Source organism: Mustela erminea, chromosome 8, assembly GCF_009829155.1.
Source record: "Mustela erminea isolate mMusErm1 chromosome 8, mMusErm1.Pri, whole genome shotgun sequence".
NCBI lineage: Eukaryota > Metazoa > Chordata > Mammalia > Carnivora > Mustelidae > Mustela > Mustela erminea.
The window spans coordinates 103,451,630-103,473,040 of record NC_045621.1 but is presented as its reverse complement, the minus strand read 5'-3'; the positions used below and the strand labels follow the sequence as shown (position 1 = coordinate 103,473,040).

The 21,411-nt window shown below is 57.7% G+C and overlaps 1 protein-coding gene and 1 long non-coding RNA gene across 3 annotated transcripts; one reads left to right on the top strand and one right to left on the bottom strand.

Moving 5' to 3' along the window:
* The first annotated feature begins 7,198 nt into the window (after positions 1–7,198).
* Positions 7,199–14,291, top strand: LOC116596776. 2 transcript variants are annotated; one of them, XR_004288308.1, is made up of 4 exons: positions 7,199–7,274; positions 7,368–7,445; positions 10,356–10,441; positions 13,615–14,291. It is a non-coding gene; the product is annotated as an uncharacterized LOC116596776 (long non-coding RNA). The 2 variants fall into 2 exon arrangements; XR_004288307.1 differs by having other exon boundaries at positions 7,218–7,445.
* A 1,243-nt stretch (positions 14,292–15,534) lies between these two features.
* On the bottom strand, positions 15,535–19,608 carry INHBB (inhibin subunit beta B). Its single transcript, XM_032353897.1, has 2 exons — positions 19,096–19,608; positions 15,535–16,584 (listed from the first exon to the last, which is right to left on the bottom strand). Exons 1-2 carry the CDS (start codon positions 19,541–19,543, stop codon positions 15,809–15,811), a joined length of 1,224 nt encoding a protein of 407 aa, XP_032209788.1. The 5' UTR covers positions 19,544–19,608; the 3' UTR covers positions 15,535–15,808.
* Positions 19,609–21,411: the final 1,803 nt, after the last annotated feature.

Genomic DNA, 21,411 nt, shown 5'->3' with positions numbered 1-21,411 from the left:
TCCCTTCACTCAGACTCCTCTAAGCTTCTTTCAGTGCCTCCAACATGAAAACCTTTTCCTGCCTCAGGGCCTTTGCACATGCTGTTTCCACTGTCTGGACTGCTCCTCCCACCCCACCCTGACACACCTCTTCCGTGATTAGCTCCTTCCTCAACACTCAGCTGAACTTTTGGGGCAGCTCCCCCCGACCACCTCATCTGAAGCAGGCCTCCCTGGCTACAGCCTGTGAGGGCCCTGGCTATTACTTATGTGCTCATGTTGGTCATCTTCACTGGACAATGGGCTCTGGGAAGACAGGGACCACATCTACCTTGCTGGCCATTATGGGCCTGGCCCTTGCCACTGCCCCAGCACTTGTGGACACTTGTAAGAAGATGTGAAGTGAATGGAGGGATATGGAGAGGAGTGCAAGGACAGCAGAGAGATGAAGCCACGCCACAGAGGAAAGGTGGAATGGAGACATCTCCCCCTATGCTCCTGGTCTTGGTCACCCAACTGACCCCAGCACTAGGGGCTATCAAGGCTGGCTGCTTGCCAGGTGCCATCGACCACATGTGGACTATCTAAGTCAATTCCTGTGACATATCATCATGAGTGCCCTCTTCTGAGGGGAGGAAATGAGGCACTTCTGGGAGCCCCAGGGGCCGGAGAGGAATGACCCAGGCCAGCCACCACTGGCTTTAGGACAGATGACAGACCCAGAGTGAAGCTGTCCATGTGCAAGCTTTGGGGGTCCCCAAGGGTCCCTGAGACCCACAGAATTCTAGGCAGCTCTGGGAGCACCATTGCAGGGGTGCAGGGTGGAGACCATAACTGCAAACTGGCCTGGGACCCTCAGGAGACACCTACCCCGCAAAGGGGCTATGCTTTGCAAAGTTCCCCGGACAGAGGTGAAGTCCTGACTGGCTAAGGTCCTTCCCCGGAGCCCAGCCCTGGCTGCTAGTGGCCTCGTAGGGAGAACTCACAGAGGCCTGGTTCCTCAAAGAGCCCCCTTCCACCCAGGAACTCCTTGGCAATGTAACACCTTTGGCCCCAGCCCAGTCCCACCAACTGGAGTCTGGTGCCACAAGACCCCCAAGGGCCCTGGACCCCACTAGGGGTTCAGAAGCTCTGCTCCCACGCACTCTCATGGCCTGCACGCAGAGAAGCGTCGCTCACGATTCCAGTACTGTTCTTGGCAGTCTAAAAGCCCCACCATCGACAACCAATTTTCTCTAAGATGTTCACCATAGAGTTGTTTACAAAGGAGAAAATTTGGAAATAGCCTAAGTAGCCAACAATAGAAGACAGGCCCCAAAGTAAGAGACAGCCATCCAAATGCTCCTGCCAGAGCGTCTGATCACCTGGGGGAAGTGGTCTGACGCTCCTACTGTTGGGAAAAGCCAGCTCAGACCTGCGTGTGGGCCTCTACGGCACAGTCCCCCTTAATGTGAATGTGTATTCACATTAAGCTCAGGCATGTTCTGACCGCCGAGATGAAGGTGATTTTTTTTTAAAAGATTTTATTTACTTATTTATTTGAGAGAGAGAGCATGAGACAGGGGAGGGTCAAAGGGAGAAGCAGACTCCCTGCTGAGCAGGGAGTCCGATGTCGGTCTTGATCCAGGAGCCCCAGGATCATGACCCAAGCCGAAGGCAGACGCTTAACCAACTGAGCCACCCAGATGTCCAGTTTTTCTTATTTCCTTTTACTTTGATATATTTTCCTAATTCTCTCAGTGAACATACCTTACAATAATGATAATGAAACCAGTAAATGATATTATTTTTTAAAAAAAGAAAGAAAGAAAAGGTAAGAAGAGAAGAAAATGTGATTATTCCTTGGAAGAGGCACTCTTGCAGCAATGTATTCTGCCAAAGGGCCTGACAAAGCAGGTTTTGGGATACCACCTGGGGCAAGGCACTAAGGAGGGAGTGTGGGATGAGAGGAGGTCATGAAGGTAGTGTGAGAGGCAGGGGTGTCATGGGCACCCTCCCTGGGCAGGCTGGCCTTCTGGAGGCCTCGTTGGGGTGAAGAAAGCCAGGGGAGTGAGAAGCACTCAAGGCCAAGGCCACCCACAGTGGGGACTTGGCTCCTTCGACCTCAACTTTCTAAAACACCTTTCCCTCTACCTTCTTTTCCGGCCAGCAAGACCTGGTTCGCAGATCACCTTCTCCAAGAAGACGTCCCTGATACCCCCAGGCCTTTGGGCAGGGTTAGATGCCCTCCTGTGGGTGACCACAGGAGCCTCTTGGGTTCCAAACAAAGAACTGTGAAGGTGTGCTAGAAAAAGTCTCATGCATGCATTTATGACAGTGTCTGGGACCCAGAAAGTCCTCAGCGAACAGCCACTATGCACACCCAGCTCTCCTTCTGATTCCTGGCTCACCGGGCTTCCCCTGTGTGAGTCTCCATGGGTCTTCTTTCAGCTCCTTGCTCTGGCCTAGGCTCTGCCCACTCCTTTGGGTTCTGCCTACCAGTTGCTCCGGGCCTCCATGTAAGGCCCAAGACAGAGCAGTTTTATGAAAGCATTTCAAGACAGATGCCAAACATTTCTGGCAGGCTCTGCAGTGGGTTCAATCCCTCCTCAGCCCGTAGGTCTCAGAGCCCCACTTGGGCTCTGAGGGTCCAAGGCTCCAAGCCTTTCCAGATCCTCTCCAGCCCCTTGATCTGGGGCCTTGAGGCGACGCAGGACAAGCAGGAACTCACGGTGCCTATGTTTCATTGAGTAATTGTAGAATAAAGGGAGATGGGAAAATCCCCACTCAGGGCCTGGCCAAGGGAGCATGCTCAGATCCTGCAGGTTCCCATCTCCCTCCAGGCCTGTGAGGAGAAGGTGATGGCTTTTCTAGATAGGGCCCAGGCGAGTGCGAGTCCTGCAGACCCTCACCCAACCAGCTGGTCCGGGCCAGGCCGTTCTTCGAGGTGATCCAGCCTCGGGCCAACCCGGCGTCCACAGTGGGAACATCCACCTTCTCTAAGGAGGATCCTTGGGCAACACACTCCCTTAAGGGCCACACTTGGCACCATTTCCAGGGTTTCTTGGGCTGGTTGTGACATCTGCTTCTGGATTCAGTTCCAACTGAGGTCTGACATCTGAAGGGGCAGGGCGCACACACCCACTCACTCATAGAGAGAACTTCCTAGGCATGGAAGGCCAAGACAAGGTGTGCCTCTGAGAATCTGGCCCCCTGGAGAGAGGGCGAGGTCAGCAGGCAAGAGGACACTGATATCTGTTGCCAAGGAGGCCATCAACAGGCCTGCCCCATGGCTTCTGTCATTTGTGTTTTTTTTTTTTTAAGTTTTACTTGTGACAAAATAGGTGTAACATGAAATTTACCACCTTAACCATTTTTTTAAAAAGATTTTATTTATTTGAGAGAGAGAGAGAGAGAGCACGAACAGGGGCAGAGGGAGAGGGAGAGGCAGACTCCCCGCTGAGCAAGGACTCCGATGTGGGACTCGATCCCAGGACCCCGGGATCATGACCTGAGCTGAAGGCAGCTGCTTAGCCAACGGAGCCACCCAGGCACTTCCAGACTTTTCTTGTCCTCCCCAACTGAAACTCTACCCATTGAACAACAACTCCCCAGACCCCTTCCCCTGGCCCCTAGCAACAACCCTTCTACTTTCTGTTTCTATGAATTTGACTATGTAATTGGCATATACTCCTCTGTCACTGGACACCTGGGCTGCTTCCACCTTTCGGCCCCAGTGAATAACGCTGCTGTGAGCACGGGTGTGCGAAAACCTCCCCTCCATTCCATGCCTTCAGTGACCTACCCAGGAGTGGGATGGCGGGATCATATGGTAGTTCTCTTTTGCCACCCACTTCCTGTGGTTTTGCTAGTCCCACCCTGTGCCAGGCATTCGGAGGACTCTGAGGAATCACGGAGTACACCCTCAGCCTTCCAGGACCCTTCCTTCTAAACATCCAGGAGACATTCACTGATGGTGAACTTTAACATTCAGCGGACTGTGACTCTCTTGGCCAAGGTCATGTGTCCTCTGCCCGCATCAACCCTGGAAGGTCCTAGAGGTACGGTCGCCTATCAGGAGGGTCTTGTAGAAGGAGAGTGGAGGGGGAACACCACAGTGGCCTCCTGGGACATCCGTCCTGCCAAAGGGGCATCTAGATCAGTGGTCAACTAAACTTTTCCTCTAAAGGGTCAGGTTCAATGTTTTAGGCTTTGCAGGCTGTATAGGTCTCTGTCATAACTAATATATAATGAATGAGGAAGCTGTATGCCAATAAAACTTTATTCACAGGCACTAAATTTGGATCTCCTATAACTTTCATGTCACGCAAGGTTATCCTTCTTTCGATTTGTTTTCAACCATTTAAAAATGTAAAAGCCATTTGTAGTTTGGGGATTTGGCCATAGGTTATCAAGCCCTGTTCTGGAATTGACATGGCACTGGGAGGGCACCTGGCCCCTGCTCTGCCCAGGGGGTGGGACATTCCTCCAGCTCTCTTCAGGAGTCAGGCAGTCCCAGGCAATCTGGTTCCATGGGAGAGCGTGGCTCAATAGGAAGCCGTGTTGGCACTGACCCTCAAGGGCTCACCAGTCCGTGCCTGGCTCTGTGTTCCACGTTGATGACAGCGGGAAACCATGGGCATCTACTAAAGGAGAAGATTCATGACTAAAGATCGGGAATCAGATACCATGAACTGCTGGGGAAATGCGGCTGGAATGCCTGCTTCACGATTTCCTAAAACAATCCCAGAACTCTGTGTCAACCTTGACCTGGAAGGAGGCTCACGATCATCCTGGTGGCCCTGACAGGGCTAGCCTGGGCTCTCCGGAGAGAGGAGATTCACCCCATTCCCCAGAATCAGCCAACTTCATGAGGCCCAGCAGGGTGCAGACCATACAGACCAGAGGAAGCCCAGTATCCCTGGGAACCGACACTTCCCTGTGGCTCTTCCCTATCAGACCATGTGACCCTGGGCCAGTCACTGACGCACTTGGGTTTCTTCACCTGTGGACTAGAAATAATAATACTCCCTAGATTCGTGGTGGATTAGTTGGGTGAAAATATGTCAAGGGTTTAGAAGAGTTCTTGGCACATTAGGAGCACTCAGTAGGAACTATTACTGTCTCATTTAATCCACACAATTAGCCGGTAAGGTAAACACTATTATTAGCCCCATTGTATGAGGGAACTGAGACACAGAGAGGTTAAGCAACTAGCCCCAGGGCACACAGCTAGAACAGGGTGGGGCTCGAGTGTGGAAAGCCACACCACTGTCTACTTAGCTCTTAGCCACTGGCCTGCGTGGCTTTCCCCTCTTGGGAAACTGTGGGAGCTGAGAGCCCCGGGGCCCAGGGAGGACCCTGCAGGAAGGTGCCCTGGGGTGATGGGGCTAAGTCCTGCCTCCTCCAGAGAGCCTTTCTCTGCGCTCCCATAGCCCCACCTCTTACCTTCAGGCACCACGTGCGCATGGCTGTGTATCACAGGCCGGTGAGGATCGGGAGGACGGCATCTTGCAGGGTCAGACTCTGCCCAAGAGGGACCCTGTCACTCTGTGCGCAGAGAGAGCACCAGGTGAGAATCTGCGCAGCGCAGCTGAGCTCCATTAGCTGCGGGGCCTCTGGCGAATCTGCAGCCTCCCTGTAGCCTGGTTATCCCCGTACAGAGTGAGAGATCACATGGGTTTCTCTACAGTTCTGTGATCTAACCAGCCTCTGACACATCTTCTGCTTCCAGCAGAAGTGGCTGCCCCCACCCCCACCTCCCCAAACACTAAATCTCGGGGCCTGCCTTCCCATGACTCACAGGAGACGGAACAGAATGGGAGCTCTTTTTTAACTTTTACCCGGAAGTGCCCCCATGGTGGGGAAACCACCTGCCTTTCCAACACCAGGCCAGCATGGATATCTCTTGGCTGGCCAAGCCACTCATTCCTCCCTGCCCACTCCCAGACCAGCCACAGGTGAGAGCCCATTCCAGCCTAGTGCTCAGAAGAAGCGAAATATTGTGTGAAGATAACATTCTGGCCTATCACGGTGGCTAAAACCACAGCGTCCCCAGCCACCAAGGGGGGACACAGAATAATCTCGAAAGTGGGTATCAAGGGGAGGCCCAGTCTCTCTCTGGGAGGAAGGTCACATGAAGTTCACATGGAGCTGGCTCAGGATGACCGTCCCTCTGAAGGCAGGTACCCCCTACCCCAGAGCCCCGGGGCCTTGTCTTTTCCAAGGGAATGGCTCTTGGCGGTAGCAGGGGCTACAGGTGACTGTCCTCAAGGAGAGAGGAGTGCTGCCTCTGGACTACTGATGTGTAATAGACACTTCAGAGATGAAGTGAGAAAAAACAAGGAATTACTAGAGAAATAAATGAGAGAATGAATGAACGAACCATCTAATTCAATCCAATTACAGGCGAGAAAAATCTAGGCTGGAGAGGGCAACAAACGTGCCTGAGATCACATGCCCTGGGGGCAGGGCCAGCAGCTACTTCCTGAGAGCACCTGCTATGGGCCGGGCGCCGATCCCACGCTGGGGGGATACAGCCATGCACAAGCGGACAGGCCCCCGCCCTGGCGAGGCTGACAGCCTAGTCCGCCTCCCGAGTCCAGCCCCCGACCCCTCGTCCGTCGGGGCCCTTCCTCACATCGAAATGGCAAAGAGGATGCACGGCTCTGGAACCTCGCTCACACCCCCGGGGAGGGGGCAGAGGGCTGCCCTGCAGAGCCGACTCGGCCTGTGCACCCTTCCACTCCTCCTCGGAAGGGCCGGAGCCTTCATTAGTAACGCTGAAGTAACTGACCCTCGTTATGGTGCCAGTCACCCGTGCGGGAGGGCGCCCGCATTAACCAATTCATCTCTCAGTGATTGATTAATTAAAGCTGAGCTTTTATAAGACACCCTCAGGTGGCAAGCCACACTTTCCTAGGAGTGGAAGCCCAGGGCAGGGAGGGATGTCTTCTTCGGGGTGTCATGAGGTCTAGGCGGTGGGGGGAGGGGTGGTGCCCCAGGAAGCCAACAGGGACCCTTGATTGGAGCCCAGGCACTTGGTTGCCACTGAGGCAGATGGCATTGTGTTTGCCCAGGGCAACAGCAGAAGCTCCTATACGAAGCAGAGCTTTGCCACAAAGGCTGAACACTCAGGGCAAATTACAGGTCTTTTGAAATGCTATTGCATGAGTCACCTGTGGGGCACGGGGTGCTCTTAAAAGGGAGAAAAATAACAAAGGCGTGGCCAGGAGCGCTAGCTAGCTTTGGGTCTTAGCCCGCTGAGCCTGGGCTCTGCCCGTCCCCTCTGCCTCGTTGCTCCATCAGGGAAATGGGTGAGTGGGGTCAGACCTCTCCCCACCCCCACCCAAACATGACTGTATTCCTTCATTTTAACAATTGTGTGCTGAGCCCTAATTCTGTCCCAGCCTCAGGACGGTGCAGGGGTGAATAAGACGGACCCGACCTTCCCTAGAGTCCAGGCAGGTGTGGGGGTGACCGTGCAGGTAAGATCATGGAGGGTGGGAATTCTGAGGCTTGGGGAGCCAGGGCTCTACTCCAGAGCCCCAAAGGGAGAAGCACAATCACCCAAGAGGGGGAGAAAAGGTGTTGGGGGCAGAAAAGGGTATTTGGAGACCCCGAGGTGAAGGTGGTGAGCTGTCAATGGGAACCGAAGCCTGAGTGTGGCAGGCAAGAAGCGGCCTGCGGGCTCCAGGTGGGGAGGTATGTGGCAGGCCTGGGGCCCTGGTGAGCCCATGAGCCACCGGACTTCTTCCTGGGGCCCGGGAGCCCCGGGAGGATTTTATGTAGGGGAGTGCAAGGGTCGACCAAGTATTACTTAAAATATTACCCAAGAAAGGTGGGAGCATGCCATGGGTGTATTTTGGAAAAAGACCTGTGGTTCGCCAACTGCAGGGTTGGCCTGAGGCTGCCACCACCCAAACAGGCCCTCTGCCAGGGCCAAGGTGGCCCCAGCCCCTTCCTGGTTCCCACGACCAGCCCTCCCCCAAAGGTACGACTTATCTGCAATGGGTCTTTCCCTCCCACCCTTGCCTACTCCCCCCTTCCCCGCCAAGGGATTTCTGCACCTCAGTCCACCCGCACAGTTAGTGGTGAGAGGGTCACCGAAGCTGCTCTCAGGTAGGGACCGAGGAGGCCTAGACAGAGCTGCGGGGTGTCCTCCGGGCCACCCCCACAGCGGGAAAGTTAGGAAGCAGTCTCAGAGACAGGGTGGCACACCTACCTGCTCACGGGGCTCCGAGGCCCTGGAAGAGGATGGTGGCCCCAGGAGCCTTATCTGTGGATGGGGTGAATGGCTGTGACTTACTGCCCTCCCAGGGCTCCTGGGAGAAATGAGACGACGCCCCAAAGCCCCAGCACAGAACCAGACCACACTCAGATTGTCCCCTGAGGCCTGGGGCCATACTCCTCCTGGGTGGATGGGGTTCCCGAACGGCCTAAAGACCAGGGTTCTCCGTGAGGCTCCGAGCTCCCCAGGGGGTGAAGATTCTTACACAGGCATGCCTGCCCACGCCCACGCAGACGCCCACGGGGGGCCAAGGAGGGTCTCCCCTTCCCACCGGCAGACCCCAGGGCCTTGTGCTCCACCCAAAGGCCCCACAGTAATGAGGAAGGAGAGTGAGTCGGGCAAACCCACACCCCTCGTTCCAGACCAGGGCTGGAATTAGCACCCAGGAACCCACCCTCACGCTCACCACCATCCCCTGAGGCTGGGGAGGGAGACACAGGGCTGAGAGGGACTGGGCAGGGGAGGCACAGGGAGCGAAGGTAGCTGGGAGGCCTGGTAGGAAGAAAGAGGTGAAGAGGGGGCACACCAGGAGCCTGCCCGGAGGGGTAGGTGAAGTTCTAGAGGAAATGTTTGAGGACACAAAGCCCTCTGAGCTAATGTGGACTTGGAGGGTCCCTGTAATTGTAATGTGGGTAGTAACACCTCCTTCTGTAATCCTCTCTCTCTCTGCCCCCCTCTCTCCCCTGGCTCAGTGAGGGGGTTTAAGAATCCATCTTTGAAATCCCACTTGCAAATGCACCCCGTGTGCATTTTCTCAGTGCCTCTGTGGGCCTTTGCCCCTGTCAGATTCTCTGGGGGTATGTAGTGACCTCGAACTGGTCCCCATGCAGTGGCCATTCTCACCAGGTGGGATCTGCAGGTGGGCAGGACCCCTGGGAGAGGGGGAGGGCTGGGGGACAGCTGAGGGCTTCTAAAAGGCCTCCCCAGGTCCCTTTGGCCCTAGAGCAGCTCTCCCTCCTACCTCCTCCTCCATCTCCCCCAGCCCCTGGGGCTTAAGGACCCTGAAGTTCTCTTGAGAACACTGAAGGGAGAGGAGGCAGCATCTGGAAGGCCACAGACGCCATCCAGCCCTGGAATCTCTATGAGGCCTCCAGCAAGATAGTCTACTTCCTGGGCCTCGACTCCTCATCAGTAAAATGGGTACACCTCACCTGCCCAACAGGGAGGTTGTAAAGATTAACCAGACAGTGTCGTGAAGCCATACAGCCAGTGACTGTAAATTCTCCGTAGATGTTAGCTAACATCATCCGCGTCACAGCCCCCAGGAGTATTCATTGAATGAATAACTTAGGACGAAAGAGTATAGGGGAGAGGGCCTCTCCGAGGAAGGGCAGGGCTCCGGCAGGACACTCCGTACCATTCCTAACACAGGGAAGACTTGGGAAACAGCAAGCGCTTGGGAGCCTGGCCCTGTTCTAAGCACCTCAATGCTCATGACAACCCCCTGAGCCTCTGGGCCCCATGGTAGGGACTGTCACTGCCCCCATTTTATAGACGAGGACACTGAGAGGCTAGGTCGGGCTATCATCACAAAACCAGGTGGGAGGACCCTGAGCGAAGGCTTCCGGTGCCTCTACTAAGGAAGACTGTCCAGACTGCCTCCACCACCACCATGAGACCCAGAGGCAAAGCCACTGGCTTCTTGCCCGCCCTTCCCCATCCCCACTCATCTTTGCTTAATCCATAGTCTGTTTTCTAAGAATCAGGCCCAGAGGCATCACACCCACCTGGCCATGGAGGGAGAAGGGATGACACGAGGATGGCGGTCCCCATAGCCAAAGAGAACAGCTCCAAGCACAGGTGGCATTGATATGCTAGGTTGGAGCCTTGGGCAGGAGTGGTGGGATGGTGGCATGGGGACAGAGAGAACCCTGAGCTCCAGCCTCCCCTCTCTGCCAGGTAGGCCCCAGAACAACTGTGTCTTCCCTTACCTGTCCCCCTGGGAAGCCCAGCAGCTGTAAGTGACTTTAGAAACAGCTCCTGGGGGGCCAATCCCAGCTCTGCCACTTATGGCTCCTGGGGGGCCAATCCCAGCTCTGCCACTTATGAGCTGTGCCACCTTCAGTGAATGGCCTTCTCGGCCTTCATCTTCTCATCTGTCAAATAGGGATGATCATACTTGCTCCCACTCTGACCGGGATGGTGAAGAGGGCCGAACTGACGATGCCCCAACGCAGAAGAACGAGCCCCCAGGTAAATATTTCTTGAGCAATGGAATGACTGGCCAGAGGGTACCATTTTACTTTTAAAGAATGGCTTCAGGGGTGCAGGGACACCATGGTGACAACCCCAGCCCCCATCTCTTGCAGTGAGTGGCCAGCGCAGGGCTACAGGGGTGGTGACACCACACAGGTCAGCCCCTGATCCAGCATGCCTGGCACCTGCCTAGCATGGGGGCAATCTAGATGCCAGTGGTGGTGGTGGGAGGTGGGGGACTTGCCAGCCACGGGCCAGATTTATAGATATAACTACCTCGATGAAATACACACAACCAACCATGTGACCACACCCTCCCATCACAGACTCCCAGCCCACGTGGCCTCACCCCCAACCACACACACACACACAGCCTCAGACACAGCCGATCACATGCCCCAAGATCGCACATGCAGTTGCACCCCCCGTGGCTCCCATGTAGAGTCACACCTGCAGTCACACCACCTCACCCCCAGCTCTCCCCGCCCCCACCCCCACCCCCGCACCACTGAGCTCACCCGCAACCACTCACCCATAGCCCCCATGCAGCCCACGGGCTCCAGGAACCTGCCACACCCGCCCGACCCAGGCCCAGGCCTCACCTACAACAGGCGCAGCTCCTCGTGCCAGGCCCATGGGTCAATCGTCGTTGGGTCCAAACATCCCACGAGAAGTTGAGTATGGGTTAGGAGTCCTCCGGGAGCCTCTGCCTGCAGGAAGGGCATTGGCTTTCTGCTCCTTTGCCCACACGGCATCCTTTCTTTGGCCTATAGTGTGGTCTTCATGACTTGGTGGCAGCCTACGCGCCCCCACCGCCCTTGTCCCTGCCCCTGAAGGAAGTCGAGGAAGCTGTAGGGATGTTCTGCCAAGCTCCTCACGGGGTTCCCCGCAAGAATTCCCACCGGGCCTTGCAGAGGGCATGCTAGGCGTGTGCTGGGCAAGCCTGAGTGCCCAGTGAGCTGGGGGCCTAGCCACAGTCCCAGAGCAGCCCAAGGCCCTCTCCTGGGCCCTGGTATGGACCCTCAGCCTTTGCACAGGTGGCAGTGGTGATGTCATACCCGGTAGCAGGACCATGGATACAAGCTGTGACGCACAACGGGCCCTCCTAAAGGCTGCCTCCACGTCGGGCTGCGCAGTAGGGGACCCACTCTGTGCTCCACGCTGAGCCCAACTCTCAGAGGACTGGGAGGGAAAACAGGCATAGGACATCCCTGGAGCCTCTGTTTAGTGGACCCTCCATCTGCCCATCTGGGAAATAGGGGAAAACCGAAGGGTGGTGGGTGTGGCCACCACACCCCATGCCCCATTTCCCCAACCTCAGACTTGGCTCCACGGAGTCACTGAGGACTTCAGTCAAGGATGAATCAACACGGTAGGATCTCACAAATCACAGGGATGGGTGGTGGGCCCATCTGAGGCAGGTCTCGTAGGCTGGCTGGCCCTGCCTGACCCATTGGTCACATGAGAGGCTAACAACCAGGTGGTCTGAAGAAGGGAAATAGGGATACGGGGGAAGGAAGAGGAACCTTAAAACAGACCAGGACGGCCCAGGGTCAGAGACACTGGACCTGGAGGACAGCGTGGGAGGCTTACTCTCTGGCCTGCAATGTGGGGCTCCAGGGCCATACCCCAGAGAGAAGTGTGCCCTCAGGCCAGGCCCACTGGGAAGACAGAGGCAGAGAATGGGAAAGGGCAGTAGGTAGAAAAGGACCGAGAACTGAATAAGAAGGAAGGAACAGGGGAGCCTATGGCCACAGAAGCATGGGAAGGAAGCAGCATATCCCAGCTCTGAAAGAATACTTAGCCCCGGGCCCAGGGAGCGGACCTGCCTGTCCTCATTGCACCTGTCAGGAAAAGTTACTACTAAATGCCGTTGCCCCACCGGGGCCAGAGCCCACAGGGGCCCCTGCCAGCAAAGGGCAGCAGAGCACCACTCAGTCCACTGGCCTCGTGACCTCAGAGTCCCAGACCCTTCCTGGGGCTACTGTGGGATCCATGGGCCACGCTGTGAAGCTCAGTCCCAGGAGTGGGCCCCAGAGGTGCTCAATATCCCAAAGAGTAGAGGCACCCTGGTGACTCACACTGCCCACCCCAGAGGCTGCCAGCAAAGATTCTGGGGCCAGGGGTGGGCAGCAACTGGACTAAGGGCCTAGAGCAACCAGCAGCTGGACGTAGCCCACTGGAGAGAAGCAGCTGGATCCCAACTTACATCCCAAATGCCCAGGCCAAGCCTGTCTTTACGAAATTTTCTTCTTTGTCCCTATTGATTGTATAGTGTCTGAAGATCATGTAGGTCAATACTTACAGTCCTCAGGAAAAAAGGCTGGTAGAGCAATAGTTCCCTCAGATAGGCAAAGGATGGAGACAGAAGCCAGATACCACCTCCTGCCACCAGTGGGCTGTGCCTCTTGTGATATGTCCCTCCCGCTGCCTGCTGCCTCCTTCGGTTTTCCCATTGTAACCTTAACGGGGTTAGACCAATCTGTAAAACCCTGCCTGCTGAAATGTCCTGAGATTTTCTGGGAAGACCACATGTGATCCAAAAACCAAGGAGCAACCCCAGGGCCTCAGATGAAGGCGCGGCCTTAGGGCTGCGTCTTCCCAGAATAGGTGGGCCAGCTGGGGCACTTGGCCTCTAGTGCCCAGCGTTCCTGTCCCAACTCTGTGACCTCAGGCAAGCTCTGAACCTCTCTGAGCCTCAGATTCCAAGCTCTGGAAAAATGATGAAACCATGTCCCAAAAAAGCACGATACCCAGCAGCCCTTCATGGGTCTGCTGAGTCCTACCTGCCGTAAGGGCTGGACCTTTGTCACTACAAAAACCACCGCCACTACCTACTCCCAGTTAAATTCCCAGCAGGCAAGGATAATCAGCATACTCATGGCCTCATTTCTGTTTCACCCTCCTGTCCTAAGATCCCAGCCTCTTCTGGGTTACAGTCACCCATATTAGTGAATGGAGGTGGGTGTGGAGATCAGGTGGGCTTCTCTCTTCCAGGTTTTACATTTCCTTCCAGGGATGCGGGGAGTGGGCTTAACCGGCACTTTCAAGTGGTAATAGATGTGGGTCTGGTAGAACATAATTAGTCTTGGGACCAGGAGAGTAAACAAATGTGTAATTCATGAATTTGCTAATTGTCCTTCATTTTGATCTTCTGCCATTTTTCCTAGACTCTCTGACTGACATCCGTGCTCATGGCAAGGACTCAGAGAGGGCCAGGAGCGAGCTGTGGAGGCCAGGGGCATCAAAGCTGGACACCCAGCCCACGCCCTCTCCCGGCCACGGCCTCCTGCCCATGCCCTGCCCCCCCGCCCCCTGTCCCCGCAGCTCCCCCAACACCACACAAGGCAGGAAGCCCGTGGCACTCGATCTTTTATTTTCTTAAACTGTACACAGATGTAAAATACTTTAACAGCAAGTCTATGGGAAAATTGTTTGGTTTTAAATTATTATGAAACAGAACCTAAGGGGAGCTTTATTAAATAAACATAAAGGTGGGGATTTAAGGACGCACACCTGCATTCTACCATAGTCATTTTTTTTTCTGTACCTTCTGGGTGTGTAAAGATAGAAAAGACACATCAAACTGAATAAACAAAATCCATTTATACCCTGAAACATTGGCAGGCCACTCAAGGGATTGTTCAGAACGTCTACCTCATAGAAGATGGCCTCACCATCTAATAAAAATTAAAACTGATCTGTTGGCCTCTTTGGTTCCAAAATTATGTATAATACATTTAACTGTATTTTTTTTTTTTGCTGCTATAAAAATAACTTCTTTTTTCAAATGGCAGTTTCTGACTAATCATGCAACTAAATCAGTGCAAACATTAAAAGCAATCATTCGCTTAAAAAAGAAGCAAAGGATTTCATTTCAAGTATAAAAAATATAAAAAGAGTCGTACGAGTCCAGTTTCGTCTAGTGTGGGTCAACCCTTTAAATTGCATAGTTCACGCGGCACCTGGGCCTCTGGGGGCCGAGCGAGTTCAGTGCTCTGCCAAGGGCCACTCCTGGACACACGCAGATGGGCAAGTGCAAGATCACGGGCGTCAGGCAAGTCGGCAAGTGCTAGGAGGGGTGGGCGGGCAGGCGAGCAGGCGGGAGGCAGGGGGGCAAGTCCATGGTCCGCCCTGGTGGCTGGGACCCATGCGGGCAACTTCTGTAAAGCAGCTGAAAGCCTTCCCCAGCTCTCCCAGACCAGCTACACTGCTCCCCTCCCACAACCCTGCTGGGGTGGGGAGAGGGCACCCCCCTCCTTGCCTACCAGCATTTCCAGAATGCCTCCACTCCACCCTTTCCTCCTCCTCTGGGCTCATTCCCTTGCCTTGGGGTCATTTCCCCCCCAATCCCAACTAGTCCTGGAGGAACATCCCCAGTGAAGGGCACAGATTGCAACTTTTTTTTTCTTCCCTTGAAAAATGATTCAAATCTTAACTTAAAGGTCCTACCTGGTAGAAAAGTCCCTTTTGAATGATGCAACTGGAATGTGTGACCTGTCTGTCAACTGCTAGTGATCAGTTAAAGCATCAAATTAAGACCCTTCTCCTCTCCCTCCCTCCCTCCCCCCAACATACACACACACATAAGTCACGCCAGGGACCCAAGCGACAGTCAAACGGTCATTGCCACGGCTCCATGGTCTCTGGCAGGTTATGTCCATTCCAGGCCTCTTTCCCTCTACAAGGCTGGGAAAAGCCAGGCTTCCCCCGGTCCTGCAGCATGAAGGATCCCAGGCAGGGAAGGAAGCCAGCATGTCTGAGCCAGGAGATGCTGAGGCCTGGCGGGCCTTGCACACAAGCAAAGGGGGACACACAGCCCTCCTGCCTGTCCATACACTTCCCACCCCTGCATCTGCTTTTCCTCTCTGTGGCTCCCGTGCTCCCTCTCCCTCTCTCTCTTTCTCTCTCTGTGTCTCTGTCTTTGTGCTTTTATGTGTGCTCCGAAGGCGCGATTCAGAATGGCCGGGCCAGCTGGTGGGAATGGTGGCTGCTCACCCCATTCTCTCCGACTGACAGGCATTCGTAGCTAAGCTGCCCTTTGTCACCGCATCCATTTGCTGGTATCCCGGAGGCTGCCGTGTGGGTGGCAGGACGCGTCTGGCTGTGCGCATCTACGTGTGCATTTGAAAGTATCTCGTGTCAGTTGAGCGTCTGGGCTCTGGCTTGGACTGATTTGCTCGATGAAGTAGTAGGAAAAGATTTCAGGCCTCACCCTGGCACCTGCTGGGCAGCCCGACAGAAGGACCGCACTCGGCTGGCTGGGCAGCCGGTTCCCACAGGGGCTGGAAGGAGCCCTTCCAGGGGCCCCATCCTCGTGCCCCCCCCGCACCCCCTCCCCCCACAGCCGCAGCCCTGCCGCGGTCAGGCGCAGCCGCACTCCTCCACGATCATGTTGGGCACGTCCCGCTTGACGATGTTGTACTCGTCGTCGAAGTAGAGCATGGACATGGTGCTCAGCTTAGTGGGGATGCAGCAGGAGTTCACCGTGCCAGGGTTGAGGCCCCGCATGCGGTACTGGTTCACCACCGCTGTGTGGAAGGACGAGGCGGAGCCAGGGACCCCTGCCAGGTAGGCCGGGCAGCTGCCCTCACAGTAGTTCCCGTAGTAGCCGGTGGGCGCGATGATCCAGTCGTTCCAGCCGATGAGGCGGAAGTCGATGAAGAACTGTTGCCTGCAACAGAGGTTGGTCCGGCCATCGCACTCCAGGCCCCGCTTGCGGATGCGGTGCCTGCTGTCTCCCAGCCGGGCCTGCACCACCACGAAGGGCCGGTGCGACTCCTCGCCCGGGTCCACAAACACAGGCACCACGGCCAGCTCCGGGCAGCCGTCGCACTGCACGTCCAGGTTGAGCCGCCGCTCGCCGCGCTCGAACAAGGCCTGGATGGCCTCGGTGAGTGGGAAGGTGTGCCAGCCGCTGCGCTTGAGGTCCACCTTCTTCTCTACCACGTCCCACTGGTCGCCGTGGCCCTGCTCCTGGAAGTATACCTTGACCCGCACCTTCCTCCGGCTGCCCTTCTCCAGGACATAAGGCAGGAGCTTCAGGTAGAGCCACAGGCTGGCCTGCACCACAAAGAGGTTCTGGTTGCCTTCATTGGAGATGAAGAAGTACAGACGGACCCGGGAGGAGGCGAGGCCATCTGCGGAGAAGTGGGAGAGCAGGCCAAGTTAATTCAAGGAGAACACGAGGCAATGGGGAAAGACACTCAGCGGCGTGATGCTGGAATGCGAACTTGCCACACAGCTGGGAAACGTTATTGACCAGAAAGACTGTTCCTGGGGCCAGGGCCTCTGAGTGCAACCTGGGAGAGGCAGAGAAAAGCGCTTTCCATTGAGAAACACCCAACCCGCTTGGAGCTGGAGGGTCCGGGGGGCCTCTAAAATTCTGCCTCACCTCTCCCCAGCCAGGGCTCCCTGGAGACAGGCTGTCAGGCCTCAAAGCTCAACAGAGGAACTTGTCAGAGGGCCAAGATCTTAACAAGTTGTTATGGGTATCTGTGAAATCTGAAAAACAAAACCAGGATCCTGAGGATTTGGGGGTGGGTTGTGTCAGGAGAGAGGTTGGTTTTTTGTTTTTTTGTTTTGTTTTTTTTTTTTTTTTTTGTTAACTCAGGGCATTGCAAAATCGAGCTGAGCCACCTACCGCCTCTTCCCAATGTTTACCTAAGCATGATCTGATCCAACCCCCAGTGGAACCTCCACGGCAAACAAGCGAGCTCTGCTCAGATTTCTGACACAAGAAGGTGTGCTTTGCAGGCTGCAAAGTGCAGCCCTCGCTTCTGACAATTTCCAAGTTTCAGCCTTGAAACTTGAGGTCCACTCTGTTTGGGAGATGCTGGCTCCCCATTAAGGGCATGTTAATATCGTCAAGGAAAAGGGGGAACTGCCTTGTTAGTTTCCTTCATAATTCTGCTCAACAAGAAGAGAGGCCATGCCAACCTAGACACAACTACTCTCTCATGGTACATTTCAGTGACTTCTGGCAATCTGTACTTTTTTCTTCTTTCTCCTCTTTTTTTTTTTTCCCCCAGGAAGAACAAATAAGGCAACTGTGTGACCATGGCTGGTTTTATCAAACCTCCTACCATGGCCTTGCAGCCCCCTCCTCAGGCCTCGCCTGGCTCCTCTAATAACACTGACATCTGACTTTGAAATGGGGGAAAGTGCAGCCTTAAAAGCTGGTCTTGGACGAGCTGCCTGTGACCTGAATCTGTTATTTATAAGTCAAAGAGCTGGCTCCGTGAAACGGACCAGAAATACACCAGCCCCCGCTGTCATTTTGTGCCACCGGGACCAAAAGGCCTTCTCGACCTTCCAGAATCACATTTCTACTCTGGGCCCCAAAGCACCTTTTAATCCAAGCTCTCTAATTGCATGTAGAGCTTTCCCTGACTCGGTCGGACAACTAAAACAGCAATGCATTTCTTTCTAAGCACAAACCAGCCCGATTGTCTCTGCTTTTCTCCACACCCGGCCATGCAAAACTTTTCATCCCTTTTCATCCCCAGGCGGCACCAGGACCGTCTGCCTGCTGCCTGGGAGGATGGGGGGCATTTTCAGCCTGGTGACACAAGCGTCCCCCCCTCTACAAGCTCCCTGCCCACCCCCGCCCTGCCCGCACCAGGGCTTCCCCCTCTGCGACCTTCTCCGCAGTCCCCTCCGCACAAATGGGGCTGAGCTCCAGGCACAAAAGCCAGCCTGGCTCATTCAAGTCCTGAAAAGGACAGCGGAGTGGAAAGCACTTGCAGCATTTCAGCGCGGGCACATTTTCCTTCTTCTTTTAAAGTTCTGAAAGATTTTCTGTCTCTCGATTATTATATTTAGACAGGGGTAGAAATTTGCAATCCGGGGCCGGGAGAAAATTCCAGAAAGGACTCCTACCCTTTGTTAACTACGAACTCTGCGGCTCTCAGGCGAGGGGGCTGCTACCGCTGCCAGGAGAGCCGAGAGGCACCGGGCTGCCCCCCGAGCCGAGCCGCGTCTTTCTCTGCGTAAATGATGGGACCTGTTGAGAAGCCTGCCTTCCGCCCGATTCCGGTGCCCACACAATCGGAAGAGAGGTTGCCTAGCTCTCCCCAGTGAGGCTTCAGCAATCCTGGCAAGCCCACGCTGCCCGGCGATGGAAGCGGCCCCGGGGCCTCTCACACAGGCGCGCGCGCGCGCGCGCGCGCACACACACACACACACACACACACACACACACACTTCTCCGGCCCACGGATATCAACAAGCACACACATCTCCAACCACACTGCTAAGCCTACACTCCGATCGTGGGAAACAAAAACATTAAGCAATCACCAAGCAAGTGCCCGCGGAGCCAGGGCCGCACGCATCTGCCGGGAGGGGGATGCACGCCCAGAGGCGCTGGGGCCCGGTTTCAGAGAACAGGGGTGGAGGGCAAGGCGTTCAGCGACGGGGACGGGGGAGCAGGAAGAGGTATGCTGCCCGGGGTGGTGGGGGGCGGGTAAGAAGACGGCAACCAGGACGGGGCGCACAGGGCCAGAGGGGAGCGGCAGGGCCGAGAGTCCGCGTTGCACCCAGAGTGCGCTGGCTGGGGCGGCCAGACGGGCAAGGAGAAGGGGGTGGGAGAGGGTGAAGAGGGGGTGGGGAGCGAGGGCCGCATCTGGCCGCCCGTGGGACCAACCCACCTGTCTCCGCGAAGCTGATGATCTCCGAGACGCGCTCCTGGCCGTCTGCGCCCGGGCTGGCGTGGCCGTCGAGGTGCGGGATCTCCACACGGCCGTCTTCGCGCACCTTGCCCGCGTGCAGCTTGCGCAGGGCCGTGACCATGGCGGCCTTGGGCACGGCATGCGTGATGTTGGGCCGGCCCCGCATCTGCAGGCGGCTCAAGATGTGCCGTTTCACCGCCTCCAGGAAGTCCCCGTCTACCCGGCCCAGCTCCTCCGGCCGCCGGAAGCCGCCGCACGACGTGCAGGTGTCCTGCGAGCCGCCGGGGGCTCCGGGCGGCGGGGGCGGTGGCGGCGCGGCAGGCGACGGAGGGGGCGTGGGCGAGCCCCAGGCCTCGGGCCCCAGCCAGCCGGCCGCCAGCAGCAAAAGGCAGGCGGCCCCCAGCGCCCGACCGGGCAGCCCGTCCATGGTGCGCCGCTGGCGACGAGGGCGCCCGCCGCGAGGCGAGCCGAGCCGAGCGCAGGGCCGGGCTCCGGGCTCCCGGCGCGCCGCCCCGCCCCGCCCCCGCCCGCGCCCGCCCGGGCCTCCGCCCGCCCGCCGGGAGGGCTGCCGCCGGCTAGCAGGGGGAGGGGGCCGGCCGGGCCGCGGGGGTTCCCGCGCGGCGGGGAAGGGGCGCCGAGGGCCGCGGGGGCCGGAGAGGCGCGCCGGCGAGGAGGGGGCCGGAGGGTCACTGCCGCGCGGGCGTCTCAGGGCGCCTCGGCATCTGCAGCCTTCCCCCCATCCTCTCCGCGTCGGGGCCCCGCAGCCCCCAGCTCCGGTGAAGCGAAAGCGGCGGCAGTGGCGCCTCGGCCGCAGCGCGGGGAAGGTGGCGAAAGGGCCGGTCGACGCAACTTGGCCGAGACGGAAGCGAAGACGCCGGAGTCCCCGGAGCGGAGCCGGGCGCGGCTTGGCGCGGCGCTGCGGGCGGGCGCTGCGGCGGGGCCCCGCGCTCGCACCTGAGCGCCGAGGAAGGGCCGCGGCCGCCGGCGACGGGCCGGTAGTCCTTGCCTCGGGCCGGCGGGCGGGCGGCGGAGCGGGGCGAGCGCAGTGGCGGGAGCGCCGGGGAGCGCTGGCCGCGCGGGCCCGCTCAGAGGCGGCGCGGAGTCCCCGGCCGCGGGCCCTGCAGTCCTCCCGGCGCGTCACACGGCAAAGTTGTCTCTAGGCTCCCGGGGCGCCGCATCCACCGGCGGGCGGGCCGGCCGCTGCGCGCTCCGCCGGGGCCTCCGCTCCGCCCGCCTTCTCGCTGCCTCCCTCCCTCCGCCTGCCTGCGCGGGCCGGCTGGGCGCGGGGCGCCGTGCGAGGAAGGCGAGGTGGAGGCTGGGCCCTTCTCGCCCCTGTCTCTCCTGCCTGCTGCAGCGGCGGCGAGGTCGGTTGGAGCGTCTAAAAGTCTCGCAGCGTTCCCGGGTGCGGGTGTCCTAGCTCGCTCTCCCACTGGCACACGCCGCAGGGCCGAGAGAGCGGGAGGGTGGCGGCCGCGTCCCTGCGCCCGACCGCGACACAGTGCGGAGCCTGCCGAGGAGTTCTTCTCTTTGCCCTCTCTTCTTTTACTCTCCTCGTTTTTTCTCCCAAGGGGGAAAAAAGGGCCGTACAATCTCCGTATGTGCGCGCGCGTTGAGATAGACGTTGGCATAAAAAAAAGGGGGGGTGAGCTAGTCTCCTCGTCCTGGCCATGCGGGAGGAGGCTGTCCGTGCCTCCCCGCTCCGGCTGCCCCCCCCCGGGGGGGGCGGAATCTGTTCAAGTCGCTGCCGCCCGCTCCCCACGCCCACCCCCGCTTCCCCCCCGCTTTTTTCCTTTCTGCCTTCGCGGGAAGGAGGGGCGAGCCGGCCCGCTCCCCTCCCCCCCCACCCCCGCAATGCCCGGCCACTTTTGCTGTCTCGAAACTTTCCCACCACGTGGGCGCCCCGGACCCTCGCCCAGCTGGGTGGCGGGCGACACCGACGGGCTCCCGGCCCAGGACCACGGTGCTTGCCCTCTCCCCGCGGTCGTGCAGGCCCTGCCGTCGCCCCTGCCCCCGCCTTCCGCGACCGAGAGAAGCAACTCGCCGCCGCGGCCGCCCCCGTCCCTCCCGGGGTGCACCTTCTCGAGCTTTGCGAGGCGGGGGCGGCGGTGCGGCCGCTGGCTGGCTCCGCGGGTGGATGTCGCTCCCGGGCTGCAGTGCCCTAGCCAAGCGCCCCGGGCCGCCCGAGCACTGAACGAGACATGGGCCCCCGCGGGCTGGAGGGGTAGAGGAGGCGGTGGCCGTTGGAGGCCTGGCCAGCCGCAGCCTCTGCCTGCTCCAAGTCCCAGGAAAATCCGC

Excerpts from the sequence above, each read along its gene's own strand:
- INHBB (XM_032353897.1), bottom strand. The coding sequence starts at position 19,543 with ATGGACGGGCTGCCCGGTCGGGCGCTGGGGGCCGCCTGCCTTTTGCTG. Across the intron at positions 16,585-19,095 it reads CATCAGCTTCGCGGAGACAG|ATGGCCTCGCCTCCTCCCGG; the intron begins GTGGGTTGGTCC and ends ACTTCTCCGCAG.